This window comes from Pecten maximus, chromosome 15 (assembly GCF_902652985.1).
Source record: "Pecten maximus chromosome 15, xPecMax1.1, whole genome shotgun sequence".
In the NCBI taxonomy this organism is placed as follows: Eukaryota; Metazoa; Mollusca; class Bivalvia; order Pectinida; family Pectinidae; genus Pecten; species Pecten maximus.
Genome location: NC_047029.1, coordinates 13,114,192 through 13,132,009, shown reverse-complemented (window position 1 = coordinate 13,132,009; position 17,818 = coordinate 13,114,192). Strand labels below are relative to the sequence as shown.

The 17,818-nt window shown below is 36.5% G+C and overlaps 2 protein-coding genes across 2 annotated transcripts; both read right to left on the bottom strand.

Moving 5' to 3' along the window:
- Positions 1-5,951: 5,951 nt before the first annotated feature.
- On the bottom strand, positions 5,952-9,271 carry LOC117343265 (sodium-dependent glucose transporter 1-like). The gene is made up of 3 exons (XM_033905609.1): positions 8,153-9,271; positions 7,501-7,786; positions 5,952-6,967 (listed from the first exon to the last, which is right to left on the bottom strand). Exons 1-3 carry the CDS (start codon positions 8,345-8,347, stop codon positions 5,952-5,954), a joined length of 1,497 nt encoding a protein of 498 aa, XP_033761500.1. The 5' UTR covers positions 8,348-9,271.
- A 926-nt stretch (positions 9,272-10,197) lies between these two features.
- LOC117344009 lies at positions 10,198-12,854 on the bottom strand. Its single transcript, XM_033906603.1, has 2 exons — positions 11,691-12,854; positions 10,198-11,369 (listed from the first exon to the last, which is right to left on the bottom strand). The coding sequence occupies exons 1-2, from the start codon at positions 11,932-11,934 to the stop codon at positions 10,357-10,359; spliced, it is 1,257 nt and encodes a 418-aa protein (XP_033762494.1). The 5' UTR covers positions 11,935-12,854; the 3' UTR covers positions 10,198-10,356.
- Between the last annotated feature and the right edge of the window lie 4,964 nt (positions 12,855-17,818).

Below are 17,818 nucleotides of genomic sequence, written 5' to 3'. Positions count from 1 at the left end.
TATCTGAAACTAGAAGGATGTCATTGACTGTCGAACCCATCTATGATGAAAATTACGTAATTAACGCAAATGAAGTAGGAGTGGGAAAATGCACGGCCAGACCGCGGTTCGAACCTGGGACCTCCTAACACTAGCCTGATGCTCTACCAATTGAGCTGCCTGGTCGTCGATGATCGACCCAGTCCAGTTCCGCTACACTCTTCGAATTCCCTCCCTCTTGAAATCGACCCCAAAGACCTAACAACTATAACAACCCAGGGTCGGGTATCCCCTTGTCAAGTATTCACCTCACTATTTTCCACGGTTACAATATTATTATTTCGTGTCGATGGGCGCTGTGTATAACCAAATTAGGATAGCATTGATAACAATTACCACAGACTTACAACAACACAAGTAACAAAACCAAAGAAGAGATACTTCTTCCATCAGGTATCCAAGTAGAACTGGAGCCAGAAGGGCACCTAGATAGGCACTACTACTTAGAAAGCTTGCTATTTGATTACGGAAAGGAATGAGGTTCACATTTATCCAATTTATCAAATTTGGCCACATCAGACCGAACGGAAAACCGATTGCGCCTACTGATATCCATATACCAACATCGTCATACACATGGGCGCTGATAGTTAGTCCGATAAACCCCACAGTGGATGCAATCGTTGATATCACCAACAGCTGGTGAGAGGGAAAATACCTTACAAGAAATATTCCGCTAAAAGTCCCAGTAAGTCTAGCGAAAAAGGCAACAGAGGTAACAGTAGCTCCCAATGTCTTTGTCCAACCAAGATAATTGATACAAAATGTTGCGAGATATCCGGGGAATGTGAAATCGATCGCACTTTGTGTCAGACCGAAAACTCCAATGTTGAACAATTGTAAGCGTTTAACCAATATCGAGCGTTTCCCAATGAATTCTAATTTACCACTGTTTTGTTTCTGTTCGTTAACTGGTCCTGGTTGACAAAACAACACGAAGAAGAGCACAGCTGTCAACACACCTAATACTGCTGATATTGTATATGCTATATATAGCTTTGAATCGCTTTCGGTTTTCAATGTAGAGTTTTCAGTTGGTAGCACCATTTCATTCAGGCGGGACTGGATAGTGCTGTTGATATATGTATATATAGTAGGAGGAGAAAACGTTGAATTCCATGAAGTGTCGTGTGTGTTGACTCTGCCATGGTTGGTCTGTTTTAGTAGAAATGGAGCCGTCACCAAAGGGGCTACTACACTGGCGATAGCAGATGCAGTACTATTGACCATTATATATGAACGACCCCGAGGTGTTGGACCCCATATATCCACAACCTCAGAACCTACAGCTGCAAGAAAAAAGATACTGCATGTTATATGTCTTATAACAACCGTTTTGGCCTCTCGGGTGTAATAGTGCAATAATGTTATGGATTGGCTGACTCAATAACACCTTCATTATCAAACAAAATAGATCTTAACGACTTTGACTGTCTTCCTTAATGAACTACCAGGAAACCGCAACTGGACTAGAGCGAGATATAGTCAATCTTGAGTGGCCGTCGGTAGTTTTGACAATTGCCTTATGCATTCTGACACCTTTAATCAGACAAAATAAATATTACATAGCTTGACGTTTCATTGATCAGGAAGAAAAGTAATGTTTCATGGATTAATTGACAACATTAAAAAAATATTTTCCCTGGATATTGAATCTTTTATGAAGGTATAAACCGATTTATACAAATGGACTACTGATTTATCGGTTTGCATAACTTATATTTCACAGTATATTTTATTGTGGGTTCATCATTTTATAAAAATGAACTGAGATTGAAATATGATAATATTCAATTGTATTTGATGAAAGATAATGATAATACTAATTTACAGAAATAAATATGCTGCAATACCAGCAGCAAACACATCTTACCAACAGAAATAATCCCACCACAAACACCAAGAAACGCAAATGCTGCTACCATCAGTTCGTACTGGAAACACCAGGGAATGACTGCTACTGTAAGACTGTACAGTGACAAGGCAGATGCAAATAAAAGGTACTTGTTCATTTTTGGGTAAATGAAACCCGCCATAATGGAGCCGATTAATTGGCCTGTGTAGAGTGACGTCATAAAAGCAGATCCTTTTTCAAGATCAGCTCCGGAAATCATCATGATATCAGGGAAGGCTGGTCCGATCTGGCCTTTCGTCCAGCCCTACAGGAACGACAGAATATTATTAAAAGTGCAGGAAGCCCATTGCTAATCATAGTTATGAAGCTGACGGGTAGGACCTTTTACACTAAATTACGAATCTAAAGCTTACACATAACTTTGTTTTGAATGCTTTGGGAATCGACGTTTGTAGTCTGATATTTTCCCGGAACATTTTCTGGCCCCTATCAAAGTTAGATAGATAAGATGCAATAACAGAATTGATACAGGTCGCGAAATGAACTCCTGGTCTGAATAAAATATCGAAGACAGTGTAGTTAGTGAGAGTGATAAATTAAAAATTCGAGAATTTGGATGAAATTTGCAACGCAAACGTGCTATTGCATTACTCGATTGCAATATCCCCCTTCGGTTAGTTTTTCAAAGAGCTAGGGTGAACACAATTTTTTCCCATACTTCACAGGGTTATCCGGCGGTTGCTAGGGAAAAGATAAATCGATCTTACACAGGGTGGGTATAGACAGCCGGCACGCGCTATATGACGCTGCTCACAATAACACAACGTCATCATTTTACGTTGAGTAGCCAAGTCGTAAATGATGACGTCATAAAGTTTGACGCACATTCCAAGGAGCATTGAATATGGCGCGATGAAAAAAAATTCATAAAAACTTATGTTTGGTTGCAAGTATGTGAGAAAAATAATCAATCATGGGTCTGTTCCGCGAATAAGGATATCTCAAACCTCGTGTAAGAGGTTGGCTGGCCAGCACTCGGCAAGCCTCGTGCTGACTGGCCAAACTCTTACACTCGGGTTGAGATATCCCTGTCTACGGAACAGACCCATGATATATTCTATTAGTCATACACACCAAAACCATATAGGAACAAGAAGTGCACACGCTCCGTACGATCTGGCACTTTGTGGTTTGACTGTTTATTAATTCATCGGATATGTCTTTCAATTTGTGTTGACTGGAATTGTCATTGTCTTTGATATCGACATCCTGTATAGGGACAGCATCGTGATCAAAAGATTTGATACCACATTTAACTCCCACCTCCATTGTTCTTTCCTGTGATTAAATACAAAACATTTTGTGTTAACATATTAAGTATTCATCAATATTGTAAAATTTCAAAATAGTATACATAAAAGCGAATTATGACTCCCGGCGAGGGCTTGCTTACTTATACTTAGAATAAGCACAAAAAGGTCGAAGTTTAAAACAGTTAAATTGATTTTCAATTTCTTAATTTCCGTTTCTTGTTGACTTTGAAAATGTGGGTCATGTAAAGCGTATTGATGTTTCTGCCTTAGTACATAGTTTTTGAGTTGAACGAGACCAGTTATTGACTAGACTTACCTCTTTATATAAGGTGATGTTTACATGCTGCCGGTGTCATGACCAAGAGATTACACACACTAGTATTGCATGCTTGCAATGATTGCTTTATCTATACGATGATACGTAAAGCGACCTACTTAAGTGACATTATCTTTTTAAGTCCTATATACACAAGGTCATTTGGGGCCAAAATGGGAAAATCAAACATATGCCTTCTATCTGTACTGGGCCATAAGATATTTAATGTTAAGGTCTTCACATGGAGGTGTAATGGCTGCTTGGAGGGAGTGAAACATCTTGTGTGGTATTGCAAATTACAAAGCACACCTTCAACCTGGTTAGTGCACTGATCACCTATGTTACTAAACTGGTGACGGTTTTGATTGAACAGCAGTGCATTATATTTGAATTTATTTCATTTGATTTCGTTTGATTTCATTATTTTATCCAAAGTCACAGGATCTACGATATTCACGTGAAAAGTATTTGTCCAGTTTTCAGTGCAGCGATTCTCACGTTGACTACATTAATTAAAAAAATATATCTGTACATGAATTATATTTTCACTGTCATAATCGAAATATTTATGATTGTTATCCGCCAACTCATTATTGCACCGATGATAACAGACTATTTATTTTCAACAACGCATTTCACGTGTAATATTCAATGTAAAATAGATTTGCATATGTATTTTCCTTAAATATTATATAGTTAAAGCAATCAAAAGAGACGATGATTTTGTATGGAATTACATGTATCGTAGATCCTATAAGTTTTCATTCGAAGAGATTGTATTGACAAGCTGTTTTGGTCAAATGGATAGTATATCCGGCATATATATACCTTTATTCTGAATTGAAGACTTTAACACAAAGACAATATACTGTAAACATACATATTTTAGCGGTAATCTTATTTTAGTGGCGATGAAATTTTAGCACTTTTCGCGGTGGAAACCTTCCGCTAAATCATAATTGCACTATCTATACACTATTTCTATATGAAATAGTTTTGGCGCGCCAATTCATCAATGCGCTGATTGTTATGATTCGGAAATGCGCCAAAATTTGAGTACGCCAAATAAGGTATGTTTACAATATTGAATAGAAACTATGGGAAAAGGTAGTGTTCCAATGTTAAAATGTAAACATATACATTGTATTGGTACACTCACGATAAGTTTAAATTAAAAAAGTGGCTATTGATACTCAAATCTTATGATACAAACCAACAACTTTCAGACCGTTTAAAATTTTGTATATACTAACAGAGTTTAACGGTAAAAGGTCTATTGCCTGCGATGCTATGAGTCACTCCTCACGCTTCAATAAGTAGGATTGCGTTATATATGTATGGCCCATCCTAAGGCGGGCAACAATAATCTCGTCTCTGCGATTGTCTCTGTAGCAAAGCGACCATTCACCGATATTTCCTTTGATTGAGTGCAGTTTATTGTCTACATATTGATTCCATTTACTTTGCCACTGTGATAATAAAAGTTTAGTTAAAATGAATTTTAAAATCATGTGGTAGTATTGATAATGCCACTTTTGCGGCGCGATCTACCTTTTCATTGCCAGATATTCCAGGTTGTCCAGGAACCCAGCAAAATATGATATGGTAATTTAAGGCGAAAATATGCAGTACTTCATCTTTTTTCGAATAGATATATCTGTTACTAATTGCCCTCGTTACATTATTATTTTTAATATGTTCGTTGGAATTTTATACTGGCGGAATGTTTGAATGCAGTATACGCCGGTAAAACACAATTTCATATGTGGGTATGAAGGGTATGGACGTTGTACCCTCGCCTTGAAAAACTGTGGTAAAACCCTTGTTCAGTTTCATGGTTTATGGTTTTGTGACTTCTCGGGGAAACTATCCATATCATTCATTCCAACATATCAAAAAGTCTTATATAATAACAATGGGTAAAAAATGTAGGTTTGACCAAATAACTAGTTCACAACTGTTCACCTAAAGATTTCTGTCCTGTTCCGTATTTGTTGGATTGATTTGAACCTGTATTTAGAAACCCCACGATACCCAAGCAATGTCATCCAAATCACTTGCAAACGTCTGGAAGTATGAAATTTTATTCCATTAAGAGCGATGTGCAGTTATATTATATGTTAAGATTGGCAATGACAGTAAGTGTAACACACATTGCTTTGAACTCCAAGAGAATACAGATTTTGATACAAAATATGAATATAAAGATTTATAGATATGTTCTCAATGTCTCATTTCTTAGTGTGTGGCAGGTGACGGCGATGACGCAGAAGACGTTTATCCTTCAGAGACATTTGTTCTCATTTCCTTTACAGCATGTGTAACATGTGTAACAACTTAAGGCTGTAATATCTCTGAATTGAGGTAAAGGGATCGCATTGAATCTTACGTAATTTAAAACAAAAGAGCCACTTTTCTCGACAGTATTTTATTGCTTCTTAACGGAGGGCCCTGTGTAAAGTAACATGAGGAGAGCATTAATAACTAGTACCACAGACATTGAACAACACAGGTAACAGAACCAAAGTAGAGATACTTCTGCCATCATATATCCAATTAGTAAAGGAACCAGAAGGGCACCTAGATAGGCGCAGGAACTCAGAGAGCCTGATATTTGATTACGAAAAGGAATGAGGTTTATATTTATCCAATTTATCAAACTTGGCCACATAAGACCGAACGGAAAACCGATTGCGCCTACTGATATCCATATACCAACATCAGCATACGCATGCGCGCTGATAGTTAGTCCGATAAATCCCACAGTGGATGCAATCGTTGATATCACCAACAGCTGGTGAGAGGGGAAATACCTTACAAGGAATATTCCGCTAAAAGTCCCAGTAAGTCTAGCGAAAAAGGCAACAGAGGTAACAGTAGCTCCTAATGTCTTTGTCCAACCAAGATAATTGATACAGAATACTGCAAGATATCCGGCGAATGTGAAATCGATCGCACTTTGTGTCAGACCGAAAACTCCAATGTTGAACAATTGTAAGCGTTTAACCAATATCGAGCGTTTCCCAATGAATTCCAATTTACCACTGTTTTGTTTCTGTTCGTTAACTGGTCCTGGTTGACAAAACAACACGAAGAAGAGCACAGCTGTCAACAAACCTAATACTGCTGATATTGTATATGCTATATATAGCTTTGAATCGCTTTCGGTTTTCAATGTAGAGTTTCCAATTGATAGCTCCATATCATTCAGGCGTGATTGGATAGTTCTGTTAATGTATGAATATAAAGTAGGCGTAGACGAAGTTGAATTCCATGAAATGTTGTATGTGCAGGCACTGTTATAGTTGGGTTGCTTCTGTAGAAATGGAGCTGTCACCAAAGGCGCTACTACACTTGCGATGCCGGCTGCAACACTGTTGACCATGAGATATGAACGACCTCGAGGTGTTGGACCCCAAATATCCACAACCTCAGAACCTACAGCTGTAGGAAAGAGAAACTGCATGTTATATGTCATGTAGCAAACGTTATGAATAATCTTCAGTCTGGTATAATAATCCAATAGTAATATGAGCACAAAAAGGTGACAAAAGTGCTTAATCGGCTGGTTAAATAACATCCCGTCTAAATAAAGATACAAAATCTATCTTAACCACTTTGACTATTTCACTTCATGGATACCAGGAGAGCACTGTATTCATCACTTTTGACAGTTGCTTTGTGAATTCTGAATGGCTAATAGTGGCTTGATGTAGCCAAAATTTGACTGCTGCAATATTTACATATTAGATAACTTTAGCTGTTGACATAATCATTACATAGCTTGGGAATTTGAAACGAACATAATCATATTCTTCCATCGATCAGATAAATAAGGCATGATTCATATGCCATCAGTTGACAATCAATATTTTTTCCCTGTTTCATACGTTATCTGTCTATATTCAGAGGTATGCCCCTCAGATTTCTTTTATGAATTCACAAGCTAATCAGGTATAAACCAAACATTTACTTACCTACTACAATAATCCCACCGCAGACACCAAGAAATGCAAATGCTGCTACCATTAGTTCGTAGAGGAAACACCAGGGAATGGCTGCTACTGTAAGGCTGTACAATGCTAAAGTAAAAGCAAATAAAAGGAATTTGTTCATTTTAGCAAAAGCAAAACCAGAGAGGAGAGAGCCAATTAATTGACCTGCGTAGAGTGACGTCATGAAAACGGACCCTTTTTCAAGATTAGCTCCGGAAATCATCAGGATGTCAAGGAAGGCTGGTCCGATCTGTCCTTTTGTCCAGCCCTGCAAGGATGACAAATATTAACAGTAGTGCAGAGAGTCCATTACAAAGCATAGCCATGAAACTGATAGGAAAGGTAATTTAAGCTAAATCATGAATGGTCAAGAAATCAACGATTTTAGTCTAATATTTTCCAAAACTTCTTCTGGCCCATATCTTAGTACAATAGATATGATACGAGAACAAATTTAAACATGTCGCGAAACGAACTCATGGACTGAATTAACATATCAAAAAGTAGTTAGTAAGAGCGTTTAATTAAAGATTTATGAATTTTGATGAGAGGTTGAAAGTAAACGCGCTAATGAAATTGCAATATCCACTGGATTATTATTTTCAAAGAGTGTAAACACAATTTTCATACACACCAAAACCATATAGGCACAAGAAACACACACGCTTCGAATGATCTGCAAATGTGTGTTTTTACAGTTCGATGATTCATCGGATATGTCTTTCAATTTGTGTTCGCTGGAACTGTCATTGTCTTTGATATCGACATCCTGCTTAGGAACAGCGTCGTGATCATAAGATTGTATACCACATTTAACTCCCACCTCCATTGTTCTTTCCTGTTATTAAATACAAAACTGACATTTTGTGTTCAACATATTACGTATTCATCATTATTGTGAAATGTAAAATTCCCAGCTATGAAAATTGAAAAATATTACTATATTACTTATATTTTGCGAAACAAACAAATCATAATTTAGAATAAAGCTACCACGATTTTTAGTTTTTATCTTTTCACGGATACACTGACTCTATACAAATACAAGTCTCAAGAATATCTTAATGCAGGTCGTTTAATCTAACCTATTGAATAATCGGCAATGATATAAAGTAAGTGGCTATTGAGCTGAACGGGACTATTTATTGAATAGACTTACCTCTTTGTATCAGGTTCTACATCATAAAAGTTAGGCTGGCTGTGTCCTGTCCAAGAGGTTACAAATACCAGTGTGTTATCGATATGATCATGCATAACACGACCTACTTCTGTAGGTTAGTGTAATGTCCTGTTGACACAAAGGTCATTTCAGGACAAAACGGGAGAATTTAACCCTTGCCTTCTAGGTGCATTTTTCATGAGTACAGTTGATGTTTAGATTTCCTCAAGGAGATGCCATGGCTGTTTGGGAGGAGTCAAACATATAATTTGGTTTTGAATTACAAAGTACACCTTCAAACTGGATAGTTCACTTATCACATATGCTACTAAAACTATGACGTCACGGCTGGTTGGTTTGTGGGATTAAAAAGCAGTACGTAATATTTGAATTTGATTAAAGTAATTAGATCTCACTATTTCATCTTAAGTCATAGGATCTACGCTTTTCACGGGAAAAATATATGTCCGGTTTTCAGGGCAGCGATTCTCACGGTGACTACATTAGTTAAAAGAAAAACCCTAAGTTGTTTTGTTTTCACTGTCATAATCGTAATAAAGAAAATATCTACAACTGTTTCCCGCCAATTCATTATTGTACCAATATTAACTACCTACTGATTTTCAAAATTCAATATGTGCATTTCCTCAAGGTAGAAGAACGTTTCATAAGTGTTTTCCATAAACATTAGATGGTAATATATCAGTTAAATCAGACGATGTTTTTGTGTGAAAATATCGTAGATCCTTTGCGTTTCACACGTACTTAAGGATAAGTGTGATGTATATATAAAATCAGACAATTATTTATTGAAATAAAACTCTATTGAAAAATGTCATATGTTATTTCAGTGGTTTTTTGCTATAGAATATGGGTTTGACAAGCACGTGGATGGAAATAATTACAGTTGGCACCTAGCATCAGCAACTTGTGTTATAAGAATCGGAGGAGAGGAACTGTGTGTCTTCTACTGTAACCAGTTCCGTAAATACCTATTGAATGGTGTTAATTTCAGCAGTCGGCTAAATATTAAGAGTATTGCATTAAAATAACATTTTTTCAATTGTCACCACAATCATGTTTTCGTGACAAAATATAATCCCGACAGTACGATGGCTGATTTGTGCCATTTCGTTATTTCAATTTTTCGTCCCGAAAAGACGAAAATTAACAAAACTTAAATTTTGTTAGTTTTTGTCTTTCAGTGCGAAAATTTGAAAAGACGAGATAAATGAATCCGAAAAGACGAGAATTAAAGTCGCTAATTTGCGTGCATTTGTTTCGTCTTTTTGTGTATGGTCTTTTTGTCTTTTCGGAGTAAAAAGACGAAAGGACAAAAATTACGGTTGGTTAATTTTCGTCTTTTCGGGGTGAAAAGTCCAAAATACGAAATTTACGTTTTGGCAATTTTCGTCTTTTCTGGGTGCATGAACAGTCGAGAAGACGAAAATCTCAAATCAGATGCGGTATGACAGTGAGCAGCCACATCAAAAATTGTAGAGAAGAGACGCAAGTGAATTTCAACATGAATTTATTGATAAATAGATTACACAGTATAACCGAATAATGAATATAAAACTGCGGCATAGAGATTCCAGGGACCGCAAGTAAGTTCATAAGGAATATCAGGAAACAATCTTATTCTGAAGTATGTTGTTTGGTACTTCCCCGCTAGTATATTATTGTTTGGTATCTGTGGGTGCTGTGTATAATACCATTAGGATAGCATTGATAACAATTACCACAGACTTACAACAACACAAGTAACAAAACCAAAGAAGAGATACTTCTTCCATCAGGTATCCGAGTAGAACAGGAGAAAGAAAAGCACCTAAAAAGACACAGCAAGCCAGAACGCCTGAAATTTGATTACGAAAAGGAATGAGGTTTACATTTATCCAACTTATCAAATTTGGCCAAATAAGACCGAACGGAATACCAATAACTCCCACTGATATCCATATACCAACATCAAAATATACATGCGCGCTAATAGTTAGACCGATCAATCCCACAGTGGATACAATAGTGGATGTTAGCAATATATAGTGAGAGGGAAAATACCTTACAAGGAATATTCCGCTAAAAGTCCCAGTAAGTCTAGCGAAAAAGGCAACAGAGGTAACAGTAGCTCCTAATGTCTTTGTCCAACCAAGATAATTGATACAGAATACTGCAAGATATCCGGCGAATGTTAAATCGATCGCACTTTGTGTTAACCCGAAAATGGCAATGTTGAACAATTGTAAGCGTTTAACCAATATCGATCGTTTCCCAATGAATTCCAATTTACCACTGTTTTGTTTCTGTTCGTTAACTGGTCCTGGTTGACAAAACAACACGAAGAAGAGCACAGCTGTCAACAAACCTAATACTGCTGATATTGTATATGCTATATATAGCTTTGAATCGTTTTCGGTTTTCAATGTAGAGTTTTCAGTTGGTAGCTCCATATCATTCAGGCGGGATTGGATAGTGCTGTTAATATATGTATATATAGTAGGAGAAAACGTTGAATTCCATGAAGTGTCGTGTGTGTTGACTCTGCCATGGTTGGTCTGTTTTAGTAGAAATGGAGCCGTCACCAAAGGGGCTACGACACTGGCGATACCGGCTGCAACAGTGCTGACCATGAGATATGAACGACCTCGAGGTGTTGGACCCCAAATATCCACAAGCTCAGGACCTACAGCTGTAGGAAAGAGATACTGCATGTTATATGTCATATAACAAACATTGTGAGTAATCTTCAGTCTCTCGAGTGTAATAGTTAAATAGTAATATGATTAAAAACCATATTATGCGTGTAGTAAATAGAGTAGTTGAATGTAGCCAAAATCTGAAGTCCTGCTTAAATATTTACATTGAAATAAATTAGTAGACGGTTCGAAATATTCTTATTGATACGTGTATCATCGATCAGGTAAAAGGCATCATTGGAAATTATTTCACCTATATATTTTAGAACAAAATGAAAGGGTATAAACCAATCATATACAAATCGACAACTTACCAACTGAAATAATCCCACAGCAGACACCAAGAAATACAAATGAAGCTACCATCAGTTCGTAGAGGAAACACCAGGGAATGACTGCTACTGAAAGGCTATAAAGTAGCAAAGTAGAAGCAAATAAAAGATATTTGTTAATTTTACCAAAAATAAAACCGGCCAGGACTGAGCCAATTAAATGACCTGCGTAGAGTGATGTCATAAAAGCAGATCCTTTTTCAAGATCAACTCCGGAAATCATCATGGTATCAGGAAAGGCGGGTCCGATCTGGCCTTTAAACCAACCCTACAGGAACAACAGAATATTGTAGCTGACAGAATATAAATGTTACACATATGCTTTGTGTAATTTAACATCGAATACATTTTCCTAACTTTTACATAGTTCAGCATTAATGGATTCAAGTAAACTTCTACATTAAGGAACTTTCGTTAAACTTTTCTATATAAAATTTGATGTTAAAGAGTTAAAGACTTTCATCTGTGAAGTGATTTTGAATCTTCTTGATTTTCTTTATTCAAGACCACAATTTAATTTCCATACACACCAAATTCATATGGGCGCACGTAGCGCACACACTCCTCAGTATCTGCAAATGTGTGCTTTTACTTGTCTTTACATCACTGGATGTGTCTTTTGATTTGTGTTCGCTTGAAATTTCATTGTCTTCGATATCAATTTCCTGTGTAGGGACAGCGTCATGATCAAAAGATTGGATACGACTTTTAACTCCCTCCTCCATGGTGCTCTCCTGTGATTTGATGCAAAACTGCTATTTTGTATTCTACATTCAACTATTCCTCATTATTGTGAAATTTAAAACTATTGACCTGATTACTTCTACTTTGCGACATAAACAAATAATAATTTTTGATAAAGTTAACGAATCTTAGTTTTTAATTCAGTTCATGGCTACACATGGATAAAATATCGATACGATTAACATAAACAAGTCATAATGAAAATACAGATAAAATGACTCAGGTTTTATTACCCTCTTTGTATCAGACTTATGAATGTTACAGGCTACTTTTGTAAATTGTCAGATCACATTGAAAAACCTCTCGATGGTCTTCAGTTCAAACTAATTTATCTGAGATATATTCCAAATGACGTTTACGTTAATGTTGTTTGAAATCCACACTGACTCTGAAATAAGTCAAGGTAATTTATTTCTTTAAATTCATTTAAAGAAGTATAGGTACACCAAATGCAACTATCAGCCATGTATGATGGCGCTTTATCTTAATGGGATGACAAAGTTGTTCTTATTTCTTATTCTCAAAAATGTCATCAGCAATATCCTTCAATGCCATTCGTTGTATTGTTTGAGTGAATATCAATTTCCTAATATGCCTCATGTATGATGGTTCCAATGCATACGTGGTTTAATTTGGAAAGATGCTGACCGTAAACATAAATAGCGGTAAAAAGACTATTTGTGAGCTTTTTAAAAGGCTCGTCTCCTTTGACCAGCAAAAAGTGCCATGGTGTCGCCTTGACGACTGGTGATTTTTCGGCGATGGGACGATAATGTAAAGTCAACTATCAAAAGATCAAGCCGCAATTTGGTCCAGTAAGCCTAATATTTCCTAAAAGGGGTTAAATGATTAAAATACTATGCTGCCGAAAACACATGAATTACGATTATACTGCATCCTAGACAAATTCCCTGCCTAACCAAAAAGGTCACATGTATTCGTTCGTATAGTGAAATGTAACTTTCCTGCGTTACGGAGTATAGCAGGAAATATATGTCTTGGAGTTTCGTAAATGAATATTAGCATGTATGAATATTCATGAGTAGTGGCAAGGTGTACGAGATTTGTGTGAAGGTAACACGTGATAAATGGGAATACAGGTGTGATAGAGTCATTCTAGCCAGAGACCCGCAAGACAGAACAACGTTAGAAAAATGGAACAGAGAGAAATAACATCGCTGGTGGAAAATACAGACAAGGACTCGCAGGGCGCCATGCTTAACAGACTAGGGGAGCTAATGACGGCAAAACAAACAAATTTCCAGCAGGAGATGTACGAGAGCTAAAAGGCTCTGAGTGAGGTTCAGGTGGCCAAAATTGGACTTATATCGACTGACACATACAAATTCAACAAAAAGGGCAACGAAGCACAATTCAAAGTGAACGCTAAAATTGGACAGAAGATAAAAGAGGCAGAGGTCGCCGTGAAAACGAGCAGGCATTGGAGAAGATAGAAGAAGGTATGGCTATATGAGAACGAAGACAGAAACCTATAAAATTGGCAGATAGCTCAGAGTTGGGATGGAGAACTGTGTCTGAGAATGACACTAACTCTATAGCAGATAATTCAGACGACGAGAAGAAGATGTGGAAAGCCGAAAGCAGAGCACACAGAAAGTTAAAATTGGCGAGGCGTAATACAACGTACAGGGAACAACCAACCAATTGAAAAACTATATTTTTGAAACAGCCCCTGTGTATAGAAAGTTGAGCTAAGGATAAAATGTCTGGCAGCCACTGATTGGCCAGTATGTTATGAAGTGAGAAAATAGATATGTAGCCTGATAGGTAACTCTCAATAAGAAATGTTGATATAAATTTCGTAAGTCCGATTGATTTTTTCCCCAAAAGTTCAGGTAATAATAATAAACAGGTAAACATTTAAGATTTTTGAGAACTTTTACTGCGAAATTCACCTATTTTCAAAATGGCTACCCTGGAGAAAATTTGAGCTGAATGACCCAACTTTTTTTTTGATTAGGTGTTATATCAGACCCTAAACTTTTGTTATAAACCATAATTGTCATATTGAATACAAGAATTTGAATGAAATACTCCAAAACGTTAACACTAAAGTCTATGGGAAAACAATTGGTTGGTTGGTCTCTACAGGGCTAAACGAACGCACTCATACATTCCAGAGGTTCAACAGACCATTTCAGTGGACAACGTGAAATATAAAACTGGTGAAATACATAGGTAGACTACAAAGCTTTAAGGTCAGGATTCCTCAAATCCTCAGTCGATCCTCATAAAATTCTGTACATGTTTTCTTTTTGAAAGTTTTAAATGTACCTAATGAAACTTGACATTTAGTACATATTTATGTATAACTAGGTGTATTATATGTACGGCCGCTATCGGCCATCGTCAAACTCCAACACAGTGTCAGAATTGCTACACACATATATATAAGCATGTTGATGAGGACAAAATCGAAAATAAATCAATTACAGATTAACCGTTTATCACTCAAACCTCAAAAACAATAGCGATCTGTCTTTTCCATACGTGGCAAGAAATTCATGACTCATTCGATAACATTCTGATATATTCATTGATCTCTCGATTACACACCACGTGAGAATTTAGTAGACTTACCTCTTTCTAACTGATTCCGTTTTATAGACGAAGCAGAAGACAAATGTCATATGTTCGTGTACATCTATGCGGTTATCTTAAACGTACCAGTATTTATCAACATGAGTTTTTATGAATATTACACCATCTTCATGACGATGTATAGGTGACCTATTTAGTATTATTGTCATGCGATCTATCTACAGTGTAAGGACAGCCTAAATAAGGAACACTATACTGAAAATTAAACCTATGAACATCTGATGTTGAATAATGTAATCGTGACAGCTAAATATAAGTACATGTAGGTGTATATTGAGTTGTTAAGGTGGATCATGTCATTTGTACTCCCAACATTACGCCAGCATAAATATTCAATATCATCAAATATGATCAAGGAATCTTAAATACCATATATACCGTATATACTTATAATATTTATGCCAACTAGTTGATGTCAATAAATGACTGGTGTTGATCAGTAATTGAGTTTTTGTATGAAAGTTTGAGAAAAGTCGACTAGCCGACGAATGGCAGTCAGTTGTGTGAAATATAAACCTGAAAAAATTAAGAGAGCTTATCTAAAATTAAAAAAAAAAGTGAAACAGTTACAATATCATCATTGTATTAGTGTTATATATGTCGTGCCGGCTTTATTATTATTATTAAAAACAATGTGAAAAGCTCAAATTAGACAGTTCATATGGTTTTACATGAAAATAAATAATACAATGATAATATTGTAACTGTTTCACAAAAAAATATCTTAGATAAGCTCTTTCTGGTCTACAATGTACACTGAGGTGTAAAGGTGCGATATTGTAAACAAATCGACAAGTTTTCTATATCAGCCGTGCGGAGGTCACACCGAACTCCCCCTTGATGGGAGGCACTAATCGGGCAAGGTGTTTCGAATGGCCTGGTATATGTCAAAACTGAATTCGCCGCAGTTACGTATCTTGATACTTATATGTGAAAAGTCAAAGTAGAATCGATTCATAATGCAATATGTGTGTTAACATAATATTGAGGTAAACTTGAACTGTATTATTGGTTTGTTATCCAAATAGTAGAAACTTCATGTTATTTCTTCAAAAAGTTTAATTACAGACGCGGCATTGAAGTATGTTTATCACAGATCTTGCTACTGTACATTTTTCAACATGTTTTATTATATTTTTTTTTTATATAATACTGATTTTATCTTGCACAATGTACCTGAAATAAAAAGGAAAATACATTTATTATAATATGTACTGACTATAGATAGAATTTTAATAGAATTGAACATGGTATCAAATAAAGAAATATATCACACATTGAAAAAGTTCCAAATATTGGGCCCCATCTCACGTTCAACAACGAACACACAGGTTGTCAAAGTACTATTCAAGCTAATAATACAACTAGTATCATTCAATCATTATCAAAGGACACTTTCAGGAGTATTATTCATAACATACTTATAGGTTCAACACTGGATACCGGATTACAATCATCGGCAATTGGATACGCAAGAATTATATGCTAAAGTTAAGCTAACCTGTCCGTATTCAGTCCAAGATCCTCCTTCAACTTTCGCCATCTATCAATCTCCTGTCTAATATAGATTACTGCTTGTACTCTTTTCTTGTCTGACTTATTCCTCTTACGCTTTCTGGCACTTTCCGTGAGGTAACTTTCATGTCCCCGTTAATTGCCTTTACGTGTTTACGTCCGCCATGTTGCTTCTTTCTCGGCTTAGGCGCATGCGCAGTATCAGGTTACGAGCGGTAATTTATGAATCAGATCGAGACCGCAATGTTTATATTCTTTATTTGTTAGATATCTATCATAAATGGTTGCAGTGACTTTTAATTTTTTTAATTAACATTAAGTGTGAGTGTTGTAACATACTCGTAGAAAATATAACGTTTTATATTCTTTTGCTCTTTAGCTATTCATCAAGAATAATCGGGAGAAGTCGTCTAGGAACACGCATTTCAAAGTACATTTGTATTCTGGGAGTAACACATTTTTGTAGAAAACTGTCCAATTGCGGATACCAGGATTTCCAGAAACTGTCATCTTTCCGTAGCCATACCTAAGGGGGACCAAATAATGAAGTCACAGAAGTCAACTTCTGAAATAGACATTTGCACCTGGATTTAGTAAAAGTATTTGTGTGGCCTCTTGAAACGTGATGTGCCTCATGTGCTATTACAACACAAATTCTTCTTCCAGTTAGTTCAAGTTCCTCCATAACTAAAGGAGAAATCCGGGAGAGCATACGACACTTGATTTCTAGTATCCCTAACAATTTCCCATATTCATCCTTTAGCAAGCCATCTGGACTCCAGCCTAATCCTGGAAACTTTGGATCGGTCCTTAGACAGATGTTCTCCTGGTCTTGGTATGTAGGAAGTGAATGCATCACTCTTATGTTCCTTACCTTAAGTCATAGCTTTAAACTCCTGTCTGTCCTGGCCCCAAACATTCCTGTTGAGAAGATTGAATAGCCCCCGCTTAGATTGGGTGGTAACTGCATCTTTAGCAGTAATTCTGCAAGACCTGGCACGGTGCCATTTTTCTGATTTCGCTTGTTCCTAATATTTGGTACCCGTGCCCTCAAACTTACTTTGTCAACTTCATAGTCCTCATAATTGATTTCCAGTAGATAACTGAACACACTGTTGTTGCCTGTGTTTGGAAGCCTGGCGATGAAACCATTGATAAATTTCATGTCATCCTCCTTAGTTCCGCTTACCCTAGGGTCATGTTTTATGATACGGTCTGGAGCTGATTTC

Excerpts from the sequence above, each read along its gene's own strand:
- LOC117343265 (XM_033905609.1), bottom strand. The coding sequence starts at position 8,347 with ATGGAGGTGGGAGTTAAATGTGGTATACAATCTTATGATCACGACGCT. Across the intron at positions 7,787-8,152 it reads CTTGTGCCTATATGGTTTTG|GGCTGGACAAAAGGACAGAT; the intron begins GTGTGTATGAAA and ends TCATCCTTGCAG. Across the intron at positions 6,968-7,500 it reads CGGTGGGATTATTGTAGTAG|CTGTAGGTTCTGAGGTTGTG; the intron begins GTAAGTAAATGT and ends TCTTTCCTACAG.
- LOC117344009 (XM_033906603.1), bottom strand. The coding sequence starts at position 11,934 with ATGATGATTTCCGGAGTTGATCTTGAAAAAGGATCTGCTTTTATGACA. Across the intron at positions 11,370-11,690 it reads CTGTGGGATTATTTCAGTTG|CTGTAGGTCCTGAGCTTGTG; the intron begins GTAAGTTGTCGA and ends TCTTTCCTACAG.